Source organism: Hydra vulgaris, chromosome 03, assembly GCF_038396675.1.
Source record: "Hydra vulgaris chromosome 03, alternate assembly HydraT2T_AEP".
NCBI classification, from domain to species: domain Eukaryota; kingdom Metazoa; phylum Cnidaria; class Hydrozoa; order Anthoathecata; family Hydridae; genus Hydra; species Hydra vulgaris.
The window spans coordinates 8,813,809-8,838,454 of NC_088922.1; the positions used below are offsets into that span (position 1 = coordinate 8,813,809).

At 28.2% G+C, this 24,646-nt stretch overlaps 1 protein-coding gene across 2 annotated transcripts in view; it reads right to left on the reverse strand.

The window, feature by feature from the left end:
- LOC100203759 (ubiquitin-like domain-containing CTD phosphatase 1) overlaps positions 1 to 15,776 on the reverse strand; it is a 52,280-nt gene extending 36,504 nt beyond the window's left edge. The window contains exons 1-2 of one of the 2 annotated variants that reach the window (XM_065792260.1): positions 15,643 to 15,776; positions 15,399 to 15,568 (exon numbers count right to left, since the gene is read on the reverse strand). In XM_065792260.1, the coding sequence (XP_065648332.1) occupies positions 15,399 to 15,546 (148 nt within the window). In that variant the 5' untranslated portion in view covers positions 15,547 to 15,568; positions 15,643 to 15,776. The other variant, XM_065792259.1, reaches the window with a different exon arrangement.
- Positions 15,777 to 24,646: the final 8,870 nt, after the last annotated feature.

The window sequence follows — 24,646 nt, forward strand, 5'->3', positions numbered from 1 at the left end:
CTTGTTTTCCAGTCTACTGGAAAATGGCATTTGGTATCCCTACTTTAAAAATTCTGGAGAACAATCTGTTTCATCTAACTACCATCCCATTAGTCTTCTTCCTATCATAAGCAAGGTTTTTGAATCTTTAATTAACAAACACTCAATCTCTCATCTAGAATCTAATAACTTACTATCTGATCATCAATACGGATTTCGATCTTCTCGTTCTACAGCTGATTTGCTAACAGTAATAACTGATAGGTTTTATCATGCATTAGATAAAGGCGGAGAGGTTAAGGTCATCGCTCTTGACATTTTTAAAGCTTTTGATAAAGTTTAGCATGCTGGTCTTCTCTGTAGGCTTTCTTCTTACAATATATCTGGCAACATCTTTAAGATTATTGAATCCTTTCTTTCCAGTCATAGTATAAAAGTTGTCCTCAATGAACAGCACCCTTCTTCTTATTCTGTATCTTCAGGGGTTCCTCAAAGTTCAATCCTTGGCCCTATACTCTTTTTAATTTATATTAACGATCTTCCAGATATTCTGACATCTAAGGTGGCATTGTTGGCTTATGATATTATCATTTATTCTTGTCATGATAAGAAGCCAACACTCTCTGATTGCTTGGAGGGGGCATTTGAGCTTGTAAAAGATCTCACTTCTGCTACAGCATAAGGCTCACAGTGGCTGGTGAACTTTAATTCAGATAAACTCAATTTTTTCCAGCTAATCGCTATTGCAATAATTTAGATCTTCCTATATTTATGAATAGTAATGTACTTGATGAGTCATCTACCCTTCATTTTCTAGGATAAGCTCTCACTTCTGATCTTTCTTGGAAACCATATATCAAATCCGTTGCAAAATTAGCATCTCCTAAGGTTGCATCTCTTTATCGAGCTCAACACTTACTTACTCTGGATTCTATTCTCCATCTCTATAAATCTCAAATCATGCCTTGTATGGAATATTGTTGCCATATCTGGGGCGGATCTTCTAATAATGCCCTTTCTCTTTTAGACAAAGTGCAAAAACGCATTGTAAACATAGTTGGACATGCTCTTGCAGCCAACCATTATCACTTGTCGTAATGTTGTTTATCATTCTCTTTTCTACAAATACTATAATGGGAACTTTCTCTTTTCTACAAATACTATAATGGGAACTGCTCTACAGAGCTAGCGTCTCTTGTGCAATCTCCTAAAATTCATTTTCGTGTTACTTGTCATTCAAATAAGTCTCATCCTTTTTCTGTGACTGTTCTTAAGTGCTCTAAAAACTCATATTCCTCTAGCTTTTTTCCTTGAACATCAGTTCTTTGGAATATGCTTCCTTTATCTTGCTTTCCTGATTCATATAACTTGCAAGTCGTCTGCCAATGGTTAAGTCATCTGTCAATCATTATCTTACTCTAAAATCTTCATCTTTTCTCTTCCAGTAACTTCCAACTCTAATTAGTGGTTACTTGCAGCCTTGTTGGAAGCGAAGATGTTTAAAAATAAATAAATGAAAATAAGAGAATGGATAACACAGAGATGACTAAAATCATTTAAAGACAGATGTAATGGCATCATTCAGTTAATGGCAGTAATTTAATGAAACAAATTTAAAAAACATCCGGTGGTGGACTATTGTGAGCAGAATTAATTTGTATCCAGTCATACTACAGATGACATTGTTTGCAGTGCCAAACTTTGCAGCTGGAGAAAGTTGGAAGAAAATCTTATTTTAACTTTTTCCAGCAATTCACAGTTCCGACATAAAATTTATGTGTGCGCAGAAATGGAAGTAAAAACATAAACAAACATTATTTTAACAGTGATTTGTTAGATTTTTACAAAGCAAAACTAAGATCAAGCAATATTATTAAACCAGTGCCATTAGCCTTATACAAGTATTGCATAAAACTAATGGCACTTATAATTGCTATTAGTCTTAAACAATATTAGAGCCTGTCTAATCCAATTTAAATAACGTATTAAGAAACAAATGAAAAAGAAGTACCTCAAAACATTGACTCTTGGATTTGTAAAAAATTCAACTACTTTTTTTTGTTCGCTATATATATATATAAATATATATATATATATATATATATATATATATATATATATATATATATATATATATATATATATATATATATATATATATATATGTATATACATACATACATACATATATATATATATATTTATATATATATATATATATATATATATATATATATATATATATATATATACATGGTAAAAATAAGGTTTAATATTTTTATGTTTTTATTTAGTTATTCTTTTAAAAACATTTCAAATGATGAAATTTTGTAAAACTGTTTTTTTTTACTAGTTAAAACATGAAACTATTTCATTCAGGATATGCTAAAAAATTATGAAAAAAATAATTTTTGAATATTCTGATGTAAAAATAAAAAAAAAAAGTCAAACAAGTTATTTCAAACAGTTATAACTGTTCTGTATTACTTTGTGTTATGTTAAAAGATAAATAATTAGTATGTTAAAAAGCAGGCAAAATATGCATGTACTACAAAAGACTTGAACATTTTCTGGGTTTTCAGCATTCTTTGGATATTTGTAAACTTTTGCAATAAGAACTGTTACATAATAAACACAATTTCTTTTTTGTATAATCACACATTTTGCTTAATTGATTGATAAACTAGCTTGTCATACTTTAAAGTAGGACAAACTTGTTTATCATACAACGGCCAAGGCACAGCGGTTAGAGCGCTTGCTATAGAAGCAGGAGATCCAGGTTCGAAATGAACTCTGGACATATTTTTGCGTCATGGTAAGGAAGGAGGAGTGAACTTCCTAGTTAAATGCACTTCTGCGGTGCTCTGTGACAAGACTGTTAGGTCTTCTTGGGGCACCTAAATAACAAAATTAAAAAAAAAAAAGAAAAAAAGTTGTTTAAAGTAGTGCATACTTCCTTTTATACTTCCACGCCAACTTCCTGATTTTTTTTGAAAAAGACGGCAGTTTATATATATATATATATATATATATATATATATATATATATATATATATATATATATATATATATATATATATATATATATATATATGTATATATATATATATATGTATATATATATATATATATACATATGGATATATATATATATATATATATATATCCATAAATATATCCATATATATATATATATATATATATATATATATATATCCATAAATATATCCATATTTTTATATATATATGGATATATATATATATATATATGGATATATATATATATATATATATATATATATATATGTATATATATATATATATATATATATATATATATATATATATATATATATATATATATATATATATATATATATATATATATATATATATATATATATATATATATATATATATATATATAATATCAGGGCTCGAATTAACGTAAAAAAATCTAATTGCGATTTTTTTGTTACTCATAACCCCTCCTCCACTCCCGCCGGAGGGGAGGGGGCATGATTTATTTTAACTTATTTATAATAACATATATAATAAGTCTCATTTTTGCATAAGATGTCATAACATTTACGTTCAGCGGTTGTAAAGTAGCCTTAGTTATAATTTACATTTTTCTATTATTATACTGCATTAAATTTAACGGCTGTATTTTTGGAAAATCAATGAACTTGATATAATCTTCTTTTAATTAATTATTTCATTTTCTATTTTATTTACATATTTTAAACTGTTTAAAACACCCAGAATATTTAATTTTCTATAAACTTTTAACAGTAAAAAAAATTATTTAAAACTCTTACAAAATAATCTATAAATTTGAAACAGTTATAAAAAACTATTAAAAATGACGAAAACATAATCGCGATAAAATGTTAAAACTTAACATTTTCACGAAAACCCACACAATCACAAACAAGAATGATAATTACATTCTTATTAAGTAAGTTTCCTTATCTAAGTAACCTTATCAAATTCCTATGATATTTTTATCTATTGCTTTTTTATTCTATGTATTTTTTAATAAAAGTTAGCATTCACTTTTTTTATTTAATAAAATAAAGCGAAAGAAAAAAATGTGTCTAAATAATAGAATCTTTTACGAACTAATACTTTTTTGATTGCTAATAGAAAAAGTATTAGATCGTAATCATAAATATTTTGATCATTTTGTAATCATTTCACTAGTTTAATGCTTAGAATATTAAATTTTCGTCCTTGCTTTCACTTTCTTCCAAATCCGATATTGTAACTGTCGCTAGATCAATGACTGTTTTTCCTGACTTTCATTTTCTTTTTTCCAGATAACGATGAAAATTTGCTGACAATCGTCTAACTTTATCATTATACCATTCGTCCATAGCAGTATCAAGTTCAAATTTGTCAATCTCAGGACCTTCTTCACTTATCCGAAGTAGAGATTTTAAGAGATCTTGTATAAAGTCATAAAAAATGACTGGAGAAGACAACTTCTCCAGTCATTTTTTATGCGATTTATACATGAAAACATTTGTTCTACTTTCGCATTAACTTTAGCAAACTTTAAAGTTTTTTTTTAATAACTATTTAGAGTCTATATTGCCTTCCACTATTCTTCGCAAAATAAACAAATATCATTAAATTTGTTCATAATGAATGAGCTAAATCGGAATAAAGCCCTTGAGAATTCAAGTTAAGAAAGTGACTTTTCAATCAATTAACTTTTATTTCTTTTTTCAATCAAAATCTTTTATTTCTTCTTTCGAATAGGTATTTAATCGTTTGTTTTTTATAAATTTTTCCTTCCTTAAACAATCGGTCATTTTCCTGCATTTGAACATTTTTGCTAATTGATTTTGTAAATCTTTTATTTTTCTTTCTTTTACTTTATGCTCCGCTTTAAAAAAAAAATTATCATTAAAGAAGTCACTGCAGTTTTATTCTGTAAAAGAACACTAAATATTCGCGAATAGAGTATTAATCTTCTAAAATAAAAAAAGAATAATCACGAAAAAAAGAAAGATCGCAAAAAAATAAATTTTAAGAAAAAACTAATCGCGAAGGTGCGAAAAGTAATCGTGATACGCTTAATTAGAGCCCTGAATATATAAAACAGAGTTTCCATTTAAAGTTTCTAAGTGAAAACTTTGTTGCCAAAACTCGAAACGCTTTTGGTCTTCTAATAACATATTTAACTAATATCCTTAAAATAGCGATTTCTTTTGTTTTCTTTAGCTTTTTATTTTTCATTGTCACTTGTCAAGTCATTTGAGCTGCACCTTTCCAACAAGAGGAAACTGTGTAGCAGATGAAATGCTCAGAACATTCAGTAATAATATTTAAGTCTTTATCTTACATAATTTGAGAGTATTTTGGAATGCAATCTAAATAGTTGTTGTGATTTGTAATTTCTTTATCTGAAATAAAGCCTCTGTAAGCTTTAGAAATTATTTAAAGAAATAATTGATGAATTTGGAGCTACAGATACTAATGTTTTTAAAGTGTTGTGATGTTTATATTCACTCTATGTTAGTTTCTGTAAGTCTTTTTAGTTCAATAAAAATTTTTGGTTTAATAAAAAAAATCTGTTATATCTGAAACTTAGTGCAAATCTAAATAATTTCTTAAATCTGTTTGGCATTGTCTGTGTTACAACATCTTTACTTGGAACAAAAACCATGTACTTTAAAAATGAACTAGAGGTTTTCACCTTTCAGCAAGATCAGTTGTCAGTAATTCAAGTCTTAGTTTCATTAGCATCAGGCTTGGTCGGGAAGTGGGAGCGATCGCTCTCAAGTACTGACCATGGAAATAATATTTAGTTGCGAAAAACTGGCCAGATTATTTAGTCATGTTGAGAACATTTCATAAAATAACATAAAAGCGCAAATAAGATTAATTGGACCGCTGAGAGACAATTACAAAAAAATAAAATAAACTAGGAAAAGAAAATAACTTTTAACGCGTAAAAACTTAAAACTATATAAATTACGTTTAGGACAAATATTTTCGAAATATCGCTCTTTTATAATTTTTTTTTATAAAATAAAGCGACATTTTTTATATAAAGTAACATCTTAAGATTGCTTAATAAGGAAACAAATGTTCTTTTATTTATCAAAAAGTATAATATAGTTTTTATTTATATACTTGTGTCTTATTTCCAGTGCTGAATTAAGGAGGGTTGGGGGTTAGAGAAGGCTATAGCCCCCCTTCCCTACCATTAGCATTACATAAGCCTTTTTTGGCTTAGATTTTACTACTTCGCTAACCTTCAGGCTTATGTTTATATAGTAGGAGACATAACTCAAATAATTGGAAAATTATTTGAGTTATGTCCCCTTGACATGTGCCCTTTTTCCCCTGTGGTCTTCAAATGAAATAATTAAATCATTGAGTTACTGCAGAAATTAAATTAACTAGATAAAAATCAACTAAAAAGGTTGAAAATACTTCATGAAGAGGAAGCGGAACTGCTTCACAATACAGCTGATAATGTTTAGTGAGTGGGCTTTTTTAATTTTAATTAGTATTTAAAACAGAAAAAAGTAACTTTAAGTATAACGAGTTTGTAAGAATGGCAACTGAAGCGAAAATAATTATAGTTAGTAAACCAATATCTAAGAACTTAAAAACTTTTCTTTATATCTAATAACTTTCTATATATACATATATATATAAAAAGTTATATAATAACTTTCTATATATATATATACATTTGTGCCCTGTCGTGACTACAAGTGCGGTGTGGTCACGACAGGACACAAATGTATATATAGAGAGAAAGTTATATAATAACTTTTTATATATATACACATTTGTGTTCTGTCGAGACCACAGGCGTGGTGATTGTTCATCCGCGAGTTACTTTGTATAAATGTTTGTGTTTAGTAACCAGAAACTTCTTGTATGTTTATTTCATAATTAGTTTTATTTATTTTGATGGTCAATAATTTCATTGAAAACGCAATTATTATTGAAAGTCGTTTTGTTTACTAAATAAATTGTAAATTTTGCTTTAAGAGATTAGATAAGAATAAAAAACAGATACACAAAATTACATTTACATAAAAAATACATACTTTTTAAATAAAAAATAAGAATATGCTAATAAAACCTATAATATATAATAAAATTTCAAAATTTTGACAATTTAAAAATATATATTCAAAACATTTATTTTTGTAAACAAATAATAATAGTTTGAAAGATTTACGGCTTTGCAGGTGTGGCTCCGAGAATGAGCCATAGTATTAAAGTAATAGTTTGTTTGATAAAATATTCTTAAAACAATTTATGCTAGATATCTCAAAACTTAACAAATATTGAATAATACAATTTTTTAAACATTTCAACAGAATACTCTAGAACTTTATTTCGCATAGTCAGCATATCTTTTGAACCAATAGAATTAGTTTGATCATAGATTTGGCGGGTTTTAAATGTTTGCGAATATTCTTTTTATTCTCCTGCACCAAGATGTTTTGAGAACATTCAAGTTTATGCATGTTTCCATGTATGTCTGTAAAACAAAAATTTTTTGTTTTACAGACATACATGTTTCACTGTACATAAACTTAAATGTTCTCAAAACGACTAAAAAATCTGGCTAGTTTTTCACAACTAAATATTATTTCCGTGGTCAGTACTCGAGAGCTATTGCTCTCGCTTCCCGACCAAGTCTGCAGTATCATTAAAAATTCATCTTTGCTGCATAACTTTCAATATGGTCTGTTAAGTTTAAGTTTTTCTTTAAAATTCAAAAAACTGCAGATGTTTTTTTAACACCACCCCATCTTCTTTTAATTAATGATGATATTGCACTATGTAACTCATGAAACGCACTTACAGATGTAAGGCCAGTATAAAAGTCACAAAACATAATAAATATTAAGTCAATTGAAATAACATGATTTGCTTGCATTATGTTTATATACACATTTTGTCTGGTTACATAGTATTAACTGATGTGGTTGAGGTTAATTTATTATATAAATCTATATTTTTTTCAATTTTATGTTAAAGTTCTTTTTTCAAGTTATCAACTTCCTTTTTAAATTCTTGATACTCTATTTTATATTTTATCGTTTAACATTAAATTATATAATATATATAAATTATAAACATAACCTGATGGATCACCATTAGAAAAAGGTGTATTATTTACATTTAATAATATGTCTTTGAGCATTGTAGTCTAAGTTTAACGAAGGATATCAATTTTCAAACTATAGTGATCTGTAAGGAAAATCGTCTGAACATACTCTTATTTTATATTTTATGGTAAATAATTTACCATGACGCAATAATGTAGGAGTTGAAAGGTTAATTAGTTTTCTCCGTTTTTCTCTGAGCTGTGGTTTGTTTATATATTGATATATATATATATATATATATATATATATATATATATATATATATATATAAATATATATATATATATATATATATATATATATATATATAAATATATATATATATATATATATATGTATATATATATATATATATATATATATATATATATATATATATATATATATATATATATATATATATATATATATATATATATATATATATATGTATATATGTATATATATATATATATATATATATATATATATATATATATATATATACATATTGACAAAAAATTATGGTAATATCAAGTTGTGGAATATGAAGGGCAGCATTACAGTGTAACAAGATTGGGTTTTGATTTGAATTTGGCACCCAGAATAATGACCAAAATCTTAAAAAAGGTATTGTCTTTAGACAAAGTGGTCGAGTCTGGGATGGATTCATTTAATGATGGCATTATCATCAATACTAACATAGTGTCATGTTGCAGGGTTCAAGAGCTCTTGAAAAAATATGGCTTGGATTGAAATTGCCGGAAAAACTTGTTAGTGGTCATGTGCTTGGATTGCGTGACAACATACTCAAAGCTCCTGAATGAAAAATGACAGAACGGCAAATCTTTTCTTGGAGCAGTCAGCTGATCACACATTTTCTGATAACAAACTGGCTGCGCTTTCGTGCAGCTATCTGAAAAGGGTGTCAAGTAGTTGTAGATGGGACCCTTTGGTGAATGAACGTGTTGTCAAATTAGTAAGCAGTTTAAAGGAAAGACTTACAAAGGAAGATCCTGTTCATGGGTCATAGAACATCAAAAACACTTCTGAAGCAACAGTGTGGTACAATGCAAGCAGTTTCGCTGTTGGCATAGTTTTGGAAGTGGCTGGGAAAATAGTAGAATACTGTTCATGGCTGAGGAAACAAGACAATACGGTTCACATTAATTTCACAGAATTAGAAGCCGTTTATAAAAAGGACTTAATCAAGGAACAAAATTCTGTGATTCTGCTACTGTTGTCAGCTAGTTGAACTCCATAATTATTGGCAAAAACCCACAACTCTTGTCCATCGCCGGTTGTTGTTAATTGAAGACCTTGTGAAAGAGTATGTTTACAAAAAAAAATTTTTCTGGTAAAGTCAGCAGAAAACAAAGCTGACACTCTTACAAGGGTACCACAAAACAAACTGCATTCAAACCATTCTGCAATGACAGCATATGTTGTACTGCCTGATGTAAAGTTGCTTCAAAACCCATATCACTTGGGAGTCAATCAAACCCTGATAATCTGATAAAATCTCCTCAAAATCTGATAAAACAGACATACCCAAAGGAGAAAGCTTGTAGAAAAGTCATCGAATCAGTTGTAAAAAGTTGTGAAAGATGTTTATCAGTGGATCCTGCGCCAATTAGATGGGAAGGAAATCTTGAAGTTGGAAAGAGCTGGCACCCTTAAGGTATTGATGTAACTCACTATAAATCAGAGATTTATTTCACTGTTATTGACTGAGGCAAAAGGAGCAAGTTTGCAATTTGGAGAAACCAATAAATGAGAAAGAAACAACAGTGTGCTTCCATTTAGATAAAATATTCAGAAAAATGGAAATTCCCCAGAATGGGGAATGTCCATCAAACTCGATCACACTCGAGTACTAACCACAAAAATAATATTTAGTTGCGACAACTTGGCCACATTTATTAGATGTTTTAAGAACATTTAATGTATTTTTAAAATTTTGTTTTGCGGATATACATGGAAATATAAAAAAACTTAAATGTTCTTAAAATATCATGGTGCAGATTAAAGAATATTTGAAAACACTAAAAACCCGCAAAATCTACAAAAATGCAAAATAACATTCTAGAGTATTCTGTCTTAAAGATTGTATTATTTAAGTTTTCATTGAAATTTCTAGCGTTAATAGTAATAAGAATATGTTATCAAGCGATTATTTTAATTTAATATATATTATCTTAATTTAATTTTTATTATTTTAATTTAATTTATTATTTTAATTTAAATTATTATTTTAATTTAATTTTTTATTTTAATTTAAATTATTATTTTAATTTAATTTATTATTTTAATTTAATTTAATATTTTAATACTATTGCTCATTCACAGAGATACATCTGCAAAGCCGTAAACATTTTAAACTACTAATTGTTTACAAAAATAGAAGTTTTGAATATACTTTTTAAATTATCAAAGGTTTGTAAAGCTTATTATATTTAATAGATTTTAGTTGTATATTATTACTTTTTAATTTAAAAAGCATGTTTTTTTTTAAGTAAATGTAATTTGATGTATGTGCTTTTTAGGTTATTGTATTTTTTTTTAAAGCAATTTGTATGATTGATTTTGTAAACAAAGACTTATAACAACAACTGCGTTTTCAATGAAACTATTAATAGTTATAAAAGTTAATAAAACCAACTATGAATAAATGTACAAGAATAAACTTTTCAAACTAGGCAAAGCATGAAATAGTCATTAAAAAGTATTAATTTTATTATTTATTAAAAGAAATTATATTATACTCTTTGATAAATAGAAGAAAATTTGTTTCTGTATTAAACAATCATTAATAGTAAGTTGTTATTTTATATTTAAAATGTCGCATAATTTTATAAAAACAATCATAAAAAAGGGAAGTTAAGAAAACATTAGTTCTAGACGTAATTTATTTTGTTTCAAGTTGTTATTTTGCGTTAAAAATTATTTACCTTTTGATGTACGTACAGGGGTCCTTTTTTTTACCAATTACTCTTTGCTTCATGCAAATTTTAATACAAAAATTGAGCAAAATATATGTTTGCTATTCTAAACTGCCCATTTTTTTCAAAAACGACCCCATTTTTTTCAAAAACGACCCCATTTATGGTGAGAAAACTCCCCTACATAGTAAGTTTACTCCCCTACATAGTAAGTGACGGGGTTGATATTTGACCGGGGCCGGGACTAGGTTCGATAAAACATAGCCGGGGCCAGGTTTGTGACTGGGGCTGCATAAACATTTATACATCCTAAAGTATATTATTTTTATTAAAAATTCATGTTATATTTTGTACATTTATGCATATATAAACATCATTATGATCAACATATCATCATAATCAGCATTATCATGATGATGATGATTATGATTATCATGATGATGAAGATGATAATGATGATCATCATCATCATTATCATCATCACGATCAACATCATCAACAGCATAAAAGAGGAAAGCTAAAGCCTGATGATGATGACCATGATCATCATCAACATCTTTATGATGATGATCATCATTATCATCATCATCATCAGGCTTTAGCCTTCCTCTTTTATGCTGATTCTCTAATATAAACAATCTAGAGCATTTAACCAACGCTCATTCATACAATATATAAGGCACTTTATTCAATTTTCTTACTTCAACCACTACCATTTTCTACTGAAGCTACTACCTCTCTACATGCTGATACCAAAATTACTTTATTCTTTTCTGACAAACCTTGTTCGATACAACGTTTTTTTTAATCTGTAAAAGATTATGCCTCCTTTTCTTGTCTTGCTAGAGTCACACCACACATCCATCTGATCATCTTCACTTTCGGCAAATACTACACCATATAAATACTAGAGTTTATGTAACAATGCAAGAATATTGTATGCCAGCATCTATCATTATAAACAGCAAACATATATGTTAATATCCGTATTATGCATGCATCTTGGAAGCTTTTATTCTTTCTGGAATAAAAGTTTGGGAGCTTTAATTACTTCTTTTCAATTTTAAGTCAAGCTCATTTTATTTTAAGTCAAGCTTTAGTCAAGTCATTCTACTCCACATTTTTCACCATCTTGAGCTTTATTAAACATTAATAATTTTTTTCATCTTTTTTACAAGACATCTCTTTTAAGAACAAATATTATTATTGCCATGTCCTTTCATTATTGCAAGAAGCCAATGTAAAAAAGTCATGTTTGATGTTAAGCTCTGTTATTCTTATGAGTCTGATTTTTACCTTTTCCCCAGAATAAAGCAGAGTTATATGCAAAGAAATCTAACTCTAATTTGACTCTTGATTATAATGGCCATACTCTTCCTGACAGTTAAACAGATTAACCCATTGTTAAACATCCAAATCACTCTGGCTTCCAATGCTATAGTTAGTTCTTAATTAAAAACTTCTACAGTTTGTGCTTTAGACAAGATTTCCATCATAGTCTTAAAAAACCGTTATCCAGAACTCTCTTCAATTTTGCTAAATTTTTTTAAAGTGCTAAATAAGTGGTTCCAATTTTTCAAAACCCTAGAAAACACTTTGACCTCTCCAACTACCCTACAATTAGCCATCACTCTGTTATTAGTTCCTTTATCTAAAGGTTTTAAGATTATTAAATTATTTCTTTCTAACTGCAGTATTAAAGTTATTCTTGAAAGCCTACAGTCTTTTTTATTTCAAGTAACTTTAAGGGTATCACAAGGTTATATCTTTGCTCCTGTATTGTTTCTAATCTACAATAATGATTTTTATGAAATCTAAAGTGGCTCTATTTGCTAAAGCTCTATTTGCTGACGACTCAACTTTATACTCTTGTCTTGACTAAAAATCTTCACTATTTAATTGCTTAGAACAAGCAGCCAATTTTTAATCTGATCTCTCTTCTGTAACAGTCTAAGTCTTGCAGCGACTTATGGATTAAAATTCTGGACTTAAAATTTTAAAATTTCTAAAATTTTTGTTAGACAACAAAACTTATTTATCACAAATAAATATTGCAATATTGTTGGCATCACTATATTGACAAATAATAACCCTCTTACTCTCAGACAAAGTCTAAAGGCACATTGTAAATGTAATTAAATCGGCTTTATCTGCCAAGCTTGACTCTCCCATTGTTGTAAGGTTACACTTCTTTCATTTCCCTACAAATGCTATCATGGTCAATGCTCAAATGAGCTATTATCTCTATTACGATAAACCAAAACTGATTCTTGTTTGGCTTTTTATTCAACAAAAGGCATCCTTATACTGTATATGTCCCTTCATGCTAAAAATTTTTTTGCTATTCTAGTTTTTTCCTTGAACATCAATAAAACCTTATAACTCTTACCCATCTTCATATTTTCTTGTTTATACAACTTACAACTTTTTAAGTCTTCGGTTACATACTTAAGGGGACTCTTACCCATCTTCATATTTACTTACTTCATACATTACCTAGTATTTTAACTTATCAGTTATAAATTGTCTAAGGATCCTTCTAAAAAAGGCTGTTAGAATATTTAAATTTCTGCCATATAATTCTAACACAAATACATTCTTAAGGGGACTCTTACCCATCTTCATATTTTCTTGTTTATACAACTTACAACTTTTTAAGTCTTCGGTTATACATTACCTAGTATTTTAACTTATTCTCTATTTTATAGTAACTCCTAACTTAATAGTGGGAGCTTGTAATCTTGTTGGAAATAAATTTAAGAGTTTAAAAATATATAAATGTATGCCAATATTTAATAAATAGTAAATGTAAGAATAAAATTATTATATATAAGGTATATGATGGTATTTGCAAATGTGTATATATTAAGTAAAGATTATATATTAAGTATATATTAAGTAATGTGTATATATTAAGTAAAGACAAAAAAAGAAAAAAATCAAATATAGACTTCAATTATGTACAATTAACTTAAATAATGTACAAGGAGGAGTTCCTAAGAGATCTGTTCTTGACCCACTACTTTATCTTATTTATATTAATTATCTATCTAAACTTTTAAAATTCTGTAGAGTACAAGACTTTGCTAACAATACAAAAATTCTTTACTTAAGCAAATTTATCCAAAAAAATTAATAAATTCGTCAACTACAACTGTAAAAAAATTCTGAATTTTAACCAATTAAAACAAATTTAGTTTTAACTGGTTAAACGCCAACAAAATTTCCTTTAATACAAAAAAGGCCGATCTGATAATATTTAAAAGCAAGCAAAAAATGTACAAAAAATGACATGCAAATCAAAATTAAATTAAATGGGAAATTATATTTGAAGCTTTATTGTAAGGAGTTTAAAAACTCTAAAAATTATACTGGTTTGAGAATGAGATTTTAACATGGATTACTTATAATAATATCTCATCTAAATTAAAAAACAGCATTGCTATTTTATCTAAAATAAGACACCCCGTAGAAGAAAAAACCTGTTCATATATTTATTCCCTTTTATTTCATTTTCATTTAACATATAGCCTTATGGCCTGGGGTCAAACCTATCAGTTATAAATTGTCTAAGGATCCTTCTAAAAAAGGCTGTTAGAATATTTAAATTTCTGCCATATAATTCTAACACAGATACATACTTAAGGGGACTCTTAATTAATATTATTTATGGTATATAAAAAATTGAAAATTAATAAAAAAAACTTCTATGAATATTTAAAGAATAATGTACTCTGTGTAATTAGGTAAAGAGCCACTTTATGAGATATTTAAATAGAGGTCACCAATATATTTGAAGCCATAATACAATATCTTATGGGGAAATGTTCCTTTATTAGCTCAGCAATTAAAGATTGGAATTGTCTACTAACTCAATTAAATAATATTTTTTAAGAATGAAATGAAAACTTTTTATGAATTTATTTGTATCTCTCCAAATATACATGTTTCCTTTCTTTTTTTTTTTTGATTTCTAAATACACATGTTTAAAACCAAACTAAAAAACTATTTATTGAACCTTAAAACTTGCACATAAAAATAATAACATATGTAAGAGTAATGTATCTATATATGTTTGTTTGTTAGTTTGTTCGCGGCATAGCTCTGCTGTAAGAGAGTGAATCATCAAGAATATTGAGTACATTACAAAGTTTATTTATTTAAACAAAACCTAAATAAAACTAAATATAATGTTGTTGTTGTTGAGGTTAAGGTTAACTGAGGATTAACCAACTTTTAGCTTCAGATTGAAAAACAGTAAATTTAATAAAGCATAATTTATTATGTGATGATTAAAATTTTATAAGAAACGCTTTAAAAATTGTATCGAAAGAACTATCTACCTTTAAAGTTAATACCAAGAAGCTTTTGATGAATTGGGTTAACCTTCGTTTTTTCATATATAATCTCTTTTAGTCGAAGTACTGTTATCTGCTCTGAAATGTCTTCAAGCAGATATTCTTTGCCATTCCATTTGATTATTAGATTCATTGTTAACAGAGCCAACCATAAACTTAAGAAAATAACTATTATTATTTTTTAAATTTAATTTTATTTTAACTTTTTTTTAAAGGTATTTAATTTTACCGGGAAAATGTTAGGAGCACTGATAGCACGTGATAACTTTCGTTTTAACGAAAACGAAATTATTGTACGCCATTACGATATCAAAACACGAACTGATTCTTTGTCGTTGTCGTTGTCAGAGGCTTTTTTTTTTGAATAGCGACGTAACGAAATCAAAACGCTAACTAGGTAAATTACCTACGTATATTACCAAAATTCAATTCGTCCGTACACTAACACGCGGTCCGCACATTTATGTCGAGAAAAAAATTAAAAATTCTCAGCTTGATAAAGTATCAACAAGTGTTCTACATCTTAATATGTATACTTTTTCTGGCTAGATTTTTAAAACGCTTTAATTGTACTGTGCTTCTGCTTTATGCCTTATAATAATTTTAAATCAAAAGATTCGAATGGTCTACTCAAATACTATCGTTTAACAAGATCAGAAAGTGTACAAAAAACCTATATAAAGTTGTTTAAAAAAAGTTTACAAAATAAGAGATAAAATACAAACAATTTGCCAGACATTATTATTACATTTGAACAATAAGGAAAAACATGCAAAATAACTGACTAGCTATAATAAAACTTGAATCAATCATAAAAAAAAATGATATGCTGAAGCAAAAATACAATTCAGCAAAGAGAAAATTATCGTTATAAAAATTATAAAAGCAACCCTTCATATTAGTCTGGTCGCTATATGTAAAAAAAAAAGGAAAACTAAACAATTTGATTGGACATTCTAATTTTTGTATAGACTTGTTCCATATAACTTAAGAAATTTAAAAATTTTTACGTGCCGCTCGGAAACTGCTTATAACTTTAGTTAGGGACAAAAATAGTTGCAACTTTTTGAAAAGATTTTAAGTATAAAGTATTCGCCATGTTTATATAAATCGAAAAGCATTAATTTAGTTTTTACAAATTATTGACAGAGGGTTAATAATTTGTAAAATTAAACGTTTTAAATATAATTACTAAAATTTATGTAATTAAAATTTCATAAACATTATTTAAAAACAAATTTGTTTATAATTGCTGCTTAATGTTGTATTAAAATTATGTTTACGCTAAAAAATGTTTACTTTTTAAAACCTGTTTACTAACAAAATGTGTTTCATTTATTTTATTTATTATTGTTAAAGTAAATAATGACGAGTAGCAAAAAAACGCAGCACCTTAATCTAGCTCCTAAAAAAGAAATTAAAAATGCTTGCATACTTCATCAAGGAGAAGTTGGTCATAATAATAACAATCTGCGTGGTTTTACTGAAAATGCGCTTGCGAAAGTGAAGAATGCATGGTAAGTCACAACTTAAATGTCCAACTCAATTTATTTCTTAATATATGCCTAAAACGATGGTACAGAAAAAACAATAAATAGCATGGATTTGATAATAATATTTTTTTTACTTTAGTCAAATTTGAAATGATTTTAAAATCATAAACATTCTACCTGATACGTGCCCAACAACTCTCTTATTTCATTAAAGATGTTACGATGAGAATGTGAATATAAAGGTATTAAACATTCTACAATATCGGAAAAATAGAGCCGAAAAAGAGAGTGTAGGCATGGATGATGCATCCTCATCTGAGCGCAGAATCTCAGCTCGGAAAAGAGATAGATCAGGTAAATTAAAAAACCCTTGGGTGGGAAATGCAAAACAAAGAAAATTACCCTCAGTTTTCACGTTTTTTAAATTGGTTTTCACGTTTTTTTATTGTTTTATGAACTACTTCAAACTTAAAGTAATTCCCTTGTTTCAGGAAAAATTAATGTGGATAAAGAATGCTGCATTTGCTATCGCAAAAAGACTAATAAAGATAGGAACGGATGTGAAACGCTTACAAAATGCGCAACGGAAAGTGCAGCAAACATGTTGAAAGAAAACACTGTAAGTAAAGCTGACATCCCTTGACTCATGGCTAGTATATCGGGCACAGAATGGCAAACAATAATTTCCTTAAAGTTATATTATCACTGGTTTTGTTACGTACAACTATAAAAGACCCCTGTTTAACTACCTAATTACACCTAAGGATACTAGAAGATATCCACACTATTAGCTATCTTCCTGCTATTAACTCATCGCCTACAAACTTGAGCACAGTGCTTGAAGTTCTGCTCCAGTCAAAAGCTAAAGCCGAGAATCTTGGAAACTGACGTTGCAATGGATCAAGCTATATATGCTAAAGCGATGGAAATCCTGATGAACCCTAATCATATTGATCTTAAAAGATTTATTGTCCTCCAAATGGGTGCATTTCAAACATCTTATATTTTTCTAGGTGTTATTGGCAAAAGATTTAATGATGCTGGATTACAAGACTGGATAACTGAAGCTGATATAGCCGGTGGGTGGTTTCTTTGCCGTTTGAATCACATCTCTTTCTCACCTGAGTTCGTTAACTGTTTAAAGGAGGTAAATTAGTTTGCCTTAATATGCTTCATGTCTGTGATTTTTTTTACTTTTATTCACCTCCTCAAGGCCGAGAAGACCACTACAGTCGGGGAGGCTACTTTTTGTAGTTACAACCCTCTCTCAACTCTATAACTCCGAAACACAAACCTCGACGAACAAGGCCGCAGTGCGGAGAAACATGTTGAGCGCGGTACTACCAGGGACGTGGTGGGGATCAAACTCAGAACTTCTCGCTTATGAAGCGAGTGCTCTACCACTACATCACTACCGCATTCAGTTTATATAGTTCATTCAATTTAATGATGATTTTAAAACTACACTTTGATTATTTCTAGACGAATTATGACAATTTGAAATCCTTATTTGATTATGATTTCCTCAAAACTTTAGATGATTACTCAAATATGTTAAATGATATCAAAAATTCCGGACCAACTTCCACTCTTTGGTTTTCCTTTATTGAAGTATTAAATTTTTTTTGGACTCTTCATTTTGGAGGCAACACACCAAATGTTACCGTAGTTTTTTGCAAACGGTCGTCCGAATTATTCTCGCTTTTTAACTTTCTATTGGACTGAAATGATGCAAACTCCTAAAACTTTGGAGTACTAGCTTGCATTAACTGTTGATAAATACGCATCCAAGTATTTATCAACAGTTTATGCAAGCTTGTACTCCAAAATATTTTATTTGGATTTCAACAAGTTTTAGTTTTAAAAATAGCTTCAAATTAAATCTTTATAATTTATTATCTTTTTGACAGGGATGGAAACTTCTCCGTAAGAAGAACGAGCGGTACGTTAAACAAAGTTCCATCTGACCAATGGATTGAACAAACTATAAATCGTGATCAGAAATGCCATGAAGGAAGAAAAGGTTATACAACATCTGAAGGAACTGATCAACTTGAGGTTGAATGAATGCTCATTCCACCTGCTCCAGAAGATGTTTTGTAGTTAATTTCCTGCGCATGTAAAAAGTCAAAATGTGAAACACGGGTTTGTCTTTGTCGATGACACTGATTAAATTGTTCGGAATTGTGCAACTATTCATCTTGTGAAAACACAAATGATTGGGACGATACTTTAACAGAATATTATTCGACTGATTCCGATGCAATTTCAGGATTTACTGAAACTGATTAAATATCTATTTATGATATATATATATATATATATATATATATATATATATATATATATATACATATATATATATATATATATATATATATATATATATATATATATATATATATATATATATATATATATGTATATATATATGTATATATATGTATATATATATATGAACAGGGGCTCATAAAGACTTCATGATGTCCGGGGTAGATCCTTTAAAATTTACTGAATTCCTCTACCTTAGCATCACTAAAATAAAAATAATAAAAATAATAAAATACTTCTAGTATTTTTGTCCATTAATGATGCCCCATAAACGTGCTGCCTGGGGGAAACTGACCCGGATCGCCTATACACTGTGCGCCCCTGTATATGTGTATGTATACATACATATACTGTTTATGCCCCTGTATGTATGTATATATATATATATATATATATATATATATATATATATATAATATATATATATATATATATATATATATGTATATGTATATATATATATTTATATATATATATATATATATATATATATATATATATATATATATATATATATATATATATATATATATATGTATATGTATATTTGAAAAAACAATTGGCGTGACGTCATCAGTACCAAGTAAGGGCCCAAATTTGACCCTTTAAGCACTTTTAGAACTGCTCGTAAGTTTTTTTCAAGATGCTGTTATTTATTATAAGGTTTTCTTAAGAGGTTATCTAACATTTAACGTAAATCTGAATTTTTTACTTTAATAAAAAAATTAGCGTGACGTCATCAGTACCAAATAAGGACCCAAATTTGACCCTTTAAGCTCTTTCAGAATGGCGCGTAACGTTTTTCTTACTCAAGACATCAACCTTAAACTATTTAATTAGTTTTTGTAATGTCCACTTTATTTCCAAGAAAAAATTACATGTAGCGTCCAGACTATATATACAAGTTCAAAAATAAAATTTCAAAATGTTAAAATTGCTTTTATCTCAAAATAATTACAATGAAAATAAACCTCATGTTTTTTATAAATTTTCTTAATGGTTTTAACATAAAAACACCAGATTGCCAAATTTAACTTTTGACATAACAAAATTAGATTGCAAAACTTGATTTCAGGATAATTTCAGTTTTTTATTTTCTTTCAATCATATATTAATTTTACTGTTTCTTCAACAATTACTAATAAAGTGTTATTTTATTTAATTTAAAAATGTTTGATGTATTAGTCTCAAGCAGGTATGATTAAAAAACGTAAAGTTTTCATCTGTACACTCAATCTGTAGCTGGCATTGAACATAACATTGAGGAAAATTTCCTACTTGTTGATCATGGCTCAACACAATCAAAACAATCTTGAGTTTTCTAGTCTCACAAACTTCTTGATGGACCTAATGTATCAGGGCTACAACCATATTTATTGTTAATAAGGCTAATAAAATATAGTCATTTTTTAACGTTTGCCTTAGAAAGAAGTTTTCAAATAAATAATCTTTTAAAATATTTTCTAAATGGTGCCTGGTGTTGATATCCTATTTAAAAAAATATTCCAATATAATATAAAACTTTACAAGTTTCCCAAAAAAACCAAGTAAATTAGATAGTCAACCAGCTGTAATTTTATGTTTTCTGTAATCATGCCACTTTTTTGTATTTTGTTCAATGCTTATGTAATTAATACCACATTGTTTTGGAGTCATGTAATTAAAACCAAAAAGTCAATATTAACAATACCATTATTAAAAAACTCTCTATTAATGAGAAATATGCTCTGCTTTTTAGTGTTTGTACATCAGTATTTTCAGTGTTATTTAGGATGACTAAACTTTTAGTACTATCTTTAAGTGTTATTTTTTCCTCAAGTATTATAATCATTTAAATCTTCTGTGAGTTTATGGATATAGAACTCAATGTTTTCAATTTTAGTGTTATCTACGTAAAGTATAATCGTATAGAATTAAATATGGCTCATGGAGCTTGAGGGACCGCTCCATAACCCAATTCCTCCCAGACACTAATACTCTCAGATACCAAATAAACACTATATCTCCTCCGTTAATTGTTTATGAAATCCCCTTCCCCCTATCCACTCGGATTCATATTTTTTAAAAGTTTCCATTTCCCTTTGTTTAAGTTTTCACTTCATCTACGTTGCACCAGGTGTGGGGGGCTGCCAACGCATCTCCTCCCCTATGGAACCACCATATTTGCATGATTTGAAATGTTTTTTTTTTTGTAGCTATGATACCTGGTGATAGCATCCCTTTATAGAAATAAGAACGCAACTTCTTTAGTAATTTTATTTAAAATAATTTAGTGATTTTCAGATTAGAATCAGCACTACCGTCAGCGTACCATATAGCATCAGCCTTAACAATGGTCTTTTTTTTATATATGCCGATTTTTAGCCAATATTGAGGATTACAAATATCATTCACATATGGCTAAAGATATTTTTCTACAGTCAAATAATGGATTTAATGGAACTTTAATTAATCTGCCTTAAAGAAACTATTTAGTTATTTAAACTATTCATTAGGTTGCAAATTGAAAAGAAAACCAAGAGCTTTATAATTAAAGACAATTTTTTTAATTAAATATAACAATAAATATTAAATATAACATATGTATATATATATATATATATATATATATATATATATATATATATATATATATATATATATATATATATATATATATACATATATATGTATATATATATATATACAAGTAAAGTTTATACAAATTCTGAACCACTGAGACGTTCATGTTCTCACGAAAGGTTTAACTTACGAATACCATTTCTTTGCACTAATTTTTTAATAACTTCTTGAGTATCTGGAATTGTCTTTATGTGTATACATCAATGCTACACCATTCAAACAATCTCCAGACATAGTTGATCTTGACCAGGTTTTCAATCTGCGAAGATTTGAAATAGATCTTTCACAAGAACATGTAGTCAGAGGTGAAGTTGCTAATAACTACAAGCAAACAAAAATATTGGCAAAAGTTTTTAGAGTACCAGACACATTGTTTGGAATGGGATAATTAGTGGTAGTCCAGTATACCTCCCAAAGATGACACTCTGCTTCTAAAGCTAATAGATTTGGCAAATCTTCAAAAAAAAAATCTGAAAAAATTTTAAAGCTCTCCCTCCACTTATTTTTTTCTGATGGACCATTTAACAAAGAAATTATTTTATCACGGATAATACTCAAGCCGTGGAACAAAGTCAAATTGTCATTGCCAATCCTATCAGAAAGAGCAAAATCTAAGTGATCAAAGTGATGGTTTAAACGCGTTTAAAATATTCTGATGTATTCTCTGTTGGATGATTATCGCGGTGGATTTGCCTCCCAACCGCTCCTCATCGACATTCATCAACCCCAATTTGTTCAGCCATAACTTTGGCATCAAGATAACGCTTATCATAAAAACTATTAATTTTGTTTTTAAAAGCCATAATTTTATTATTCAAACAGATAAGATCTATACAAGTTTGAATATCTAAACTGCTAGATTGTAGTATCTTAGTAACTACATGTGCTTCATCAAAAACAGCTCTACTCACAACCAAAGAAACAATAAATTCAAAGGTAGTAATCAATTTAAATAAAGATGTAGCTTGTATGGGAGTCTGCCCTAAATTTATTTCTGTCATTGCTTATAGCTTCAAAGGAATAAACTATATGGAACATACAACTCCTAAAATGTGTTTAACCCATCTATTCTTTCAAGCCACCTAGTTCGACAAACATCTCTCAGGTTTTTTTGGTTTTTTTATCTGGACAGTGTTCTGAAATCATTGTCTTGATGATAGAATTTATTTTAATAGAAAGATTAAAATAATAAAAAACCTCTTTTATGTGGTTCATTGCATTACAGAGAAATCGAACTTCGCAAGAATTACACACAGCTAGTTTCAATCGATGCTAAAACAATGAGTTTATAAAACCTTGTTGTTTAACTTTTAATATTCGAGCAGCAACTCTCTTTTTTGTTCCAGCTACAGCTCCAGCACTGTCATAACCTTGGCCTCGACAATTAGTAATATCTAAACATAGGGATCCAATGGTGTCTAAAATGTTAACAGATATAATTTCCCCATCTAAACCATTGTTGTTGGGTATGAATTTAACAAAGTCTTTAACAATGTTATTACCACTGTCAACATAACGCAACTCTATTTGTAACTTGTTTGAAACATCAATGGCTTCATCTGATAAAATAGAAAAAAATTGGCAGTCTTTATATTGGAAACAATTTTATCAGAAATTATCTCACCACAAGAAAATATTATTTTATTCTGCATAATTTTTGAAAGATATAATGCATTTTTCTTGTGTTTTTTTAGATGATTTTCTAATTCAGTATCACCGCCTCTAACATGATAATTAAGAATTTCCATGAAGTTTCCAACATTACAAGAGGTACTATATTGTTCAACTTCTGGGTGATACTGAGAGTCATCATTATGACCTCTTAGAGCAAGTCCTAGACGGCCACACAAAATAATAGTATCAATTATCAGCCCAAGTTTTTTTTATTTTCAGATATCTCTGCAAGGGTGTTTTGATCTATGATATCATAAATAGGTTTTGTATCACCAGTAGCTTGTCTCATAACATCATTAAAAAGACTCTGCGTTTGAGAATACAAACCATTTATATTTGGATCACAATGGCGTTTTAAGGCTGGGAAAACATCATTAAAATTTTTCAGTGGTTTTTTAAACAACACTGAAACCTTGTAATTCTTTGTTGGAAAATCATCTCCAAATAATATACATGGCAAGCAAAATCCATCATTTAATTTTTTAGAATAGCAATGCCAAGAAAGTATCTCCAGCCATTTCATTGAAAACTTTCTATTGTTTAGAAAATTTAAAGAATTATCTGGGATAAACACGTTCTTTACTAAATAAAGAATTTTTTAACGAAACAGCATTTTGTTACATTATATGTATTACTTTGTTTCTTGTTGGCTTCAACTCGTTACCCCTTGGTTTTATTAATCTGCTATATGCAGAAAAAAACAATCAAGTCCAAATTCAGGATAATGACAAAAAATTTGTGAACTGACGATAGATGAAAGACCTGAGATACACGTAAAAAATGACCATTGATTTTCAAAGCAATTATTAATTGCTTCGAACCAAACACATTCTTTATTTTTAGTGATATCTTGATCAACAACAGTTTTAGACGACATCATCTTTAAAATGTTATCATAAGAAAAAAAATTATATTTACCACTGGTTATTATATCATTAAATATTGGATGTTTCGAATAAAAATCAGCATTAACACACAATTCCATTGAGGTGAGAACCCTTAAAATATCAACTAATGAATTATTTCCTACAATAACTAATGATACTAAGATGTTGAGACAGTTACCAGATGAAGTTGATCTAAGATGAATTTAAGTGTGTGACTTTATTATTA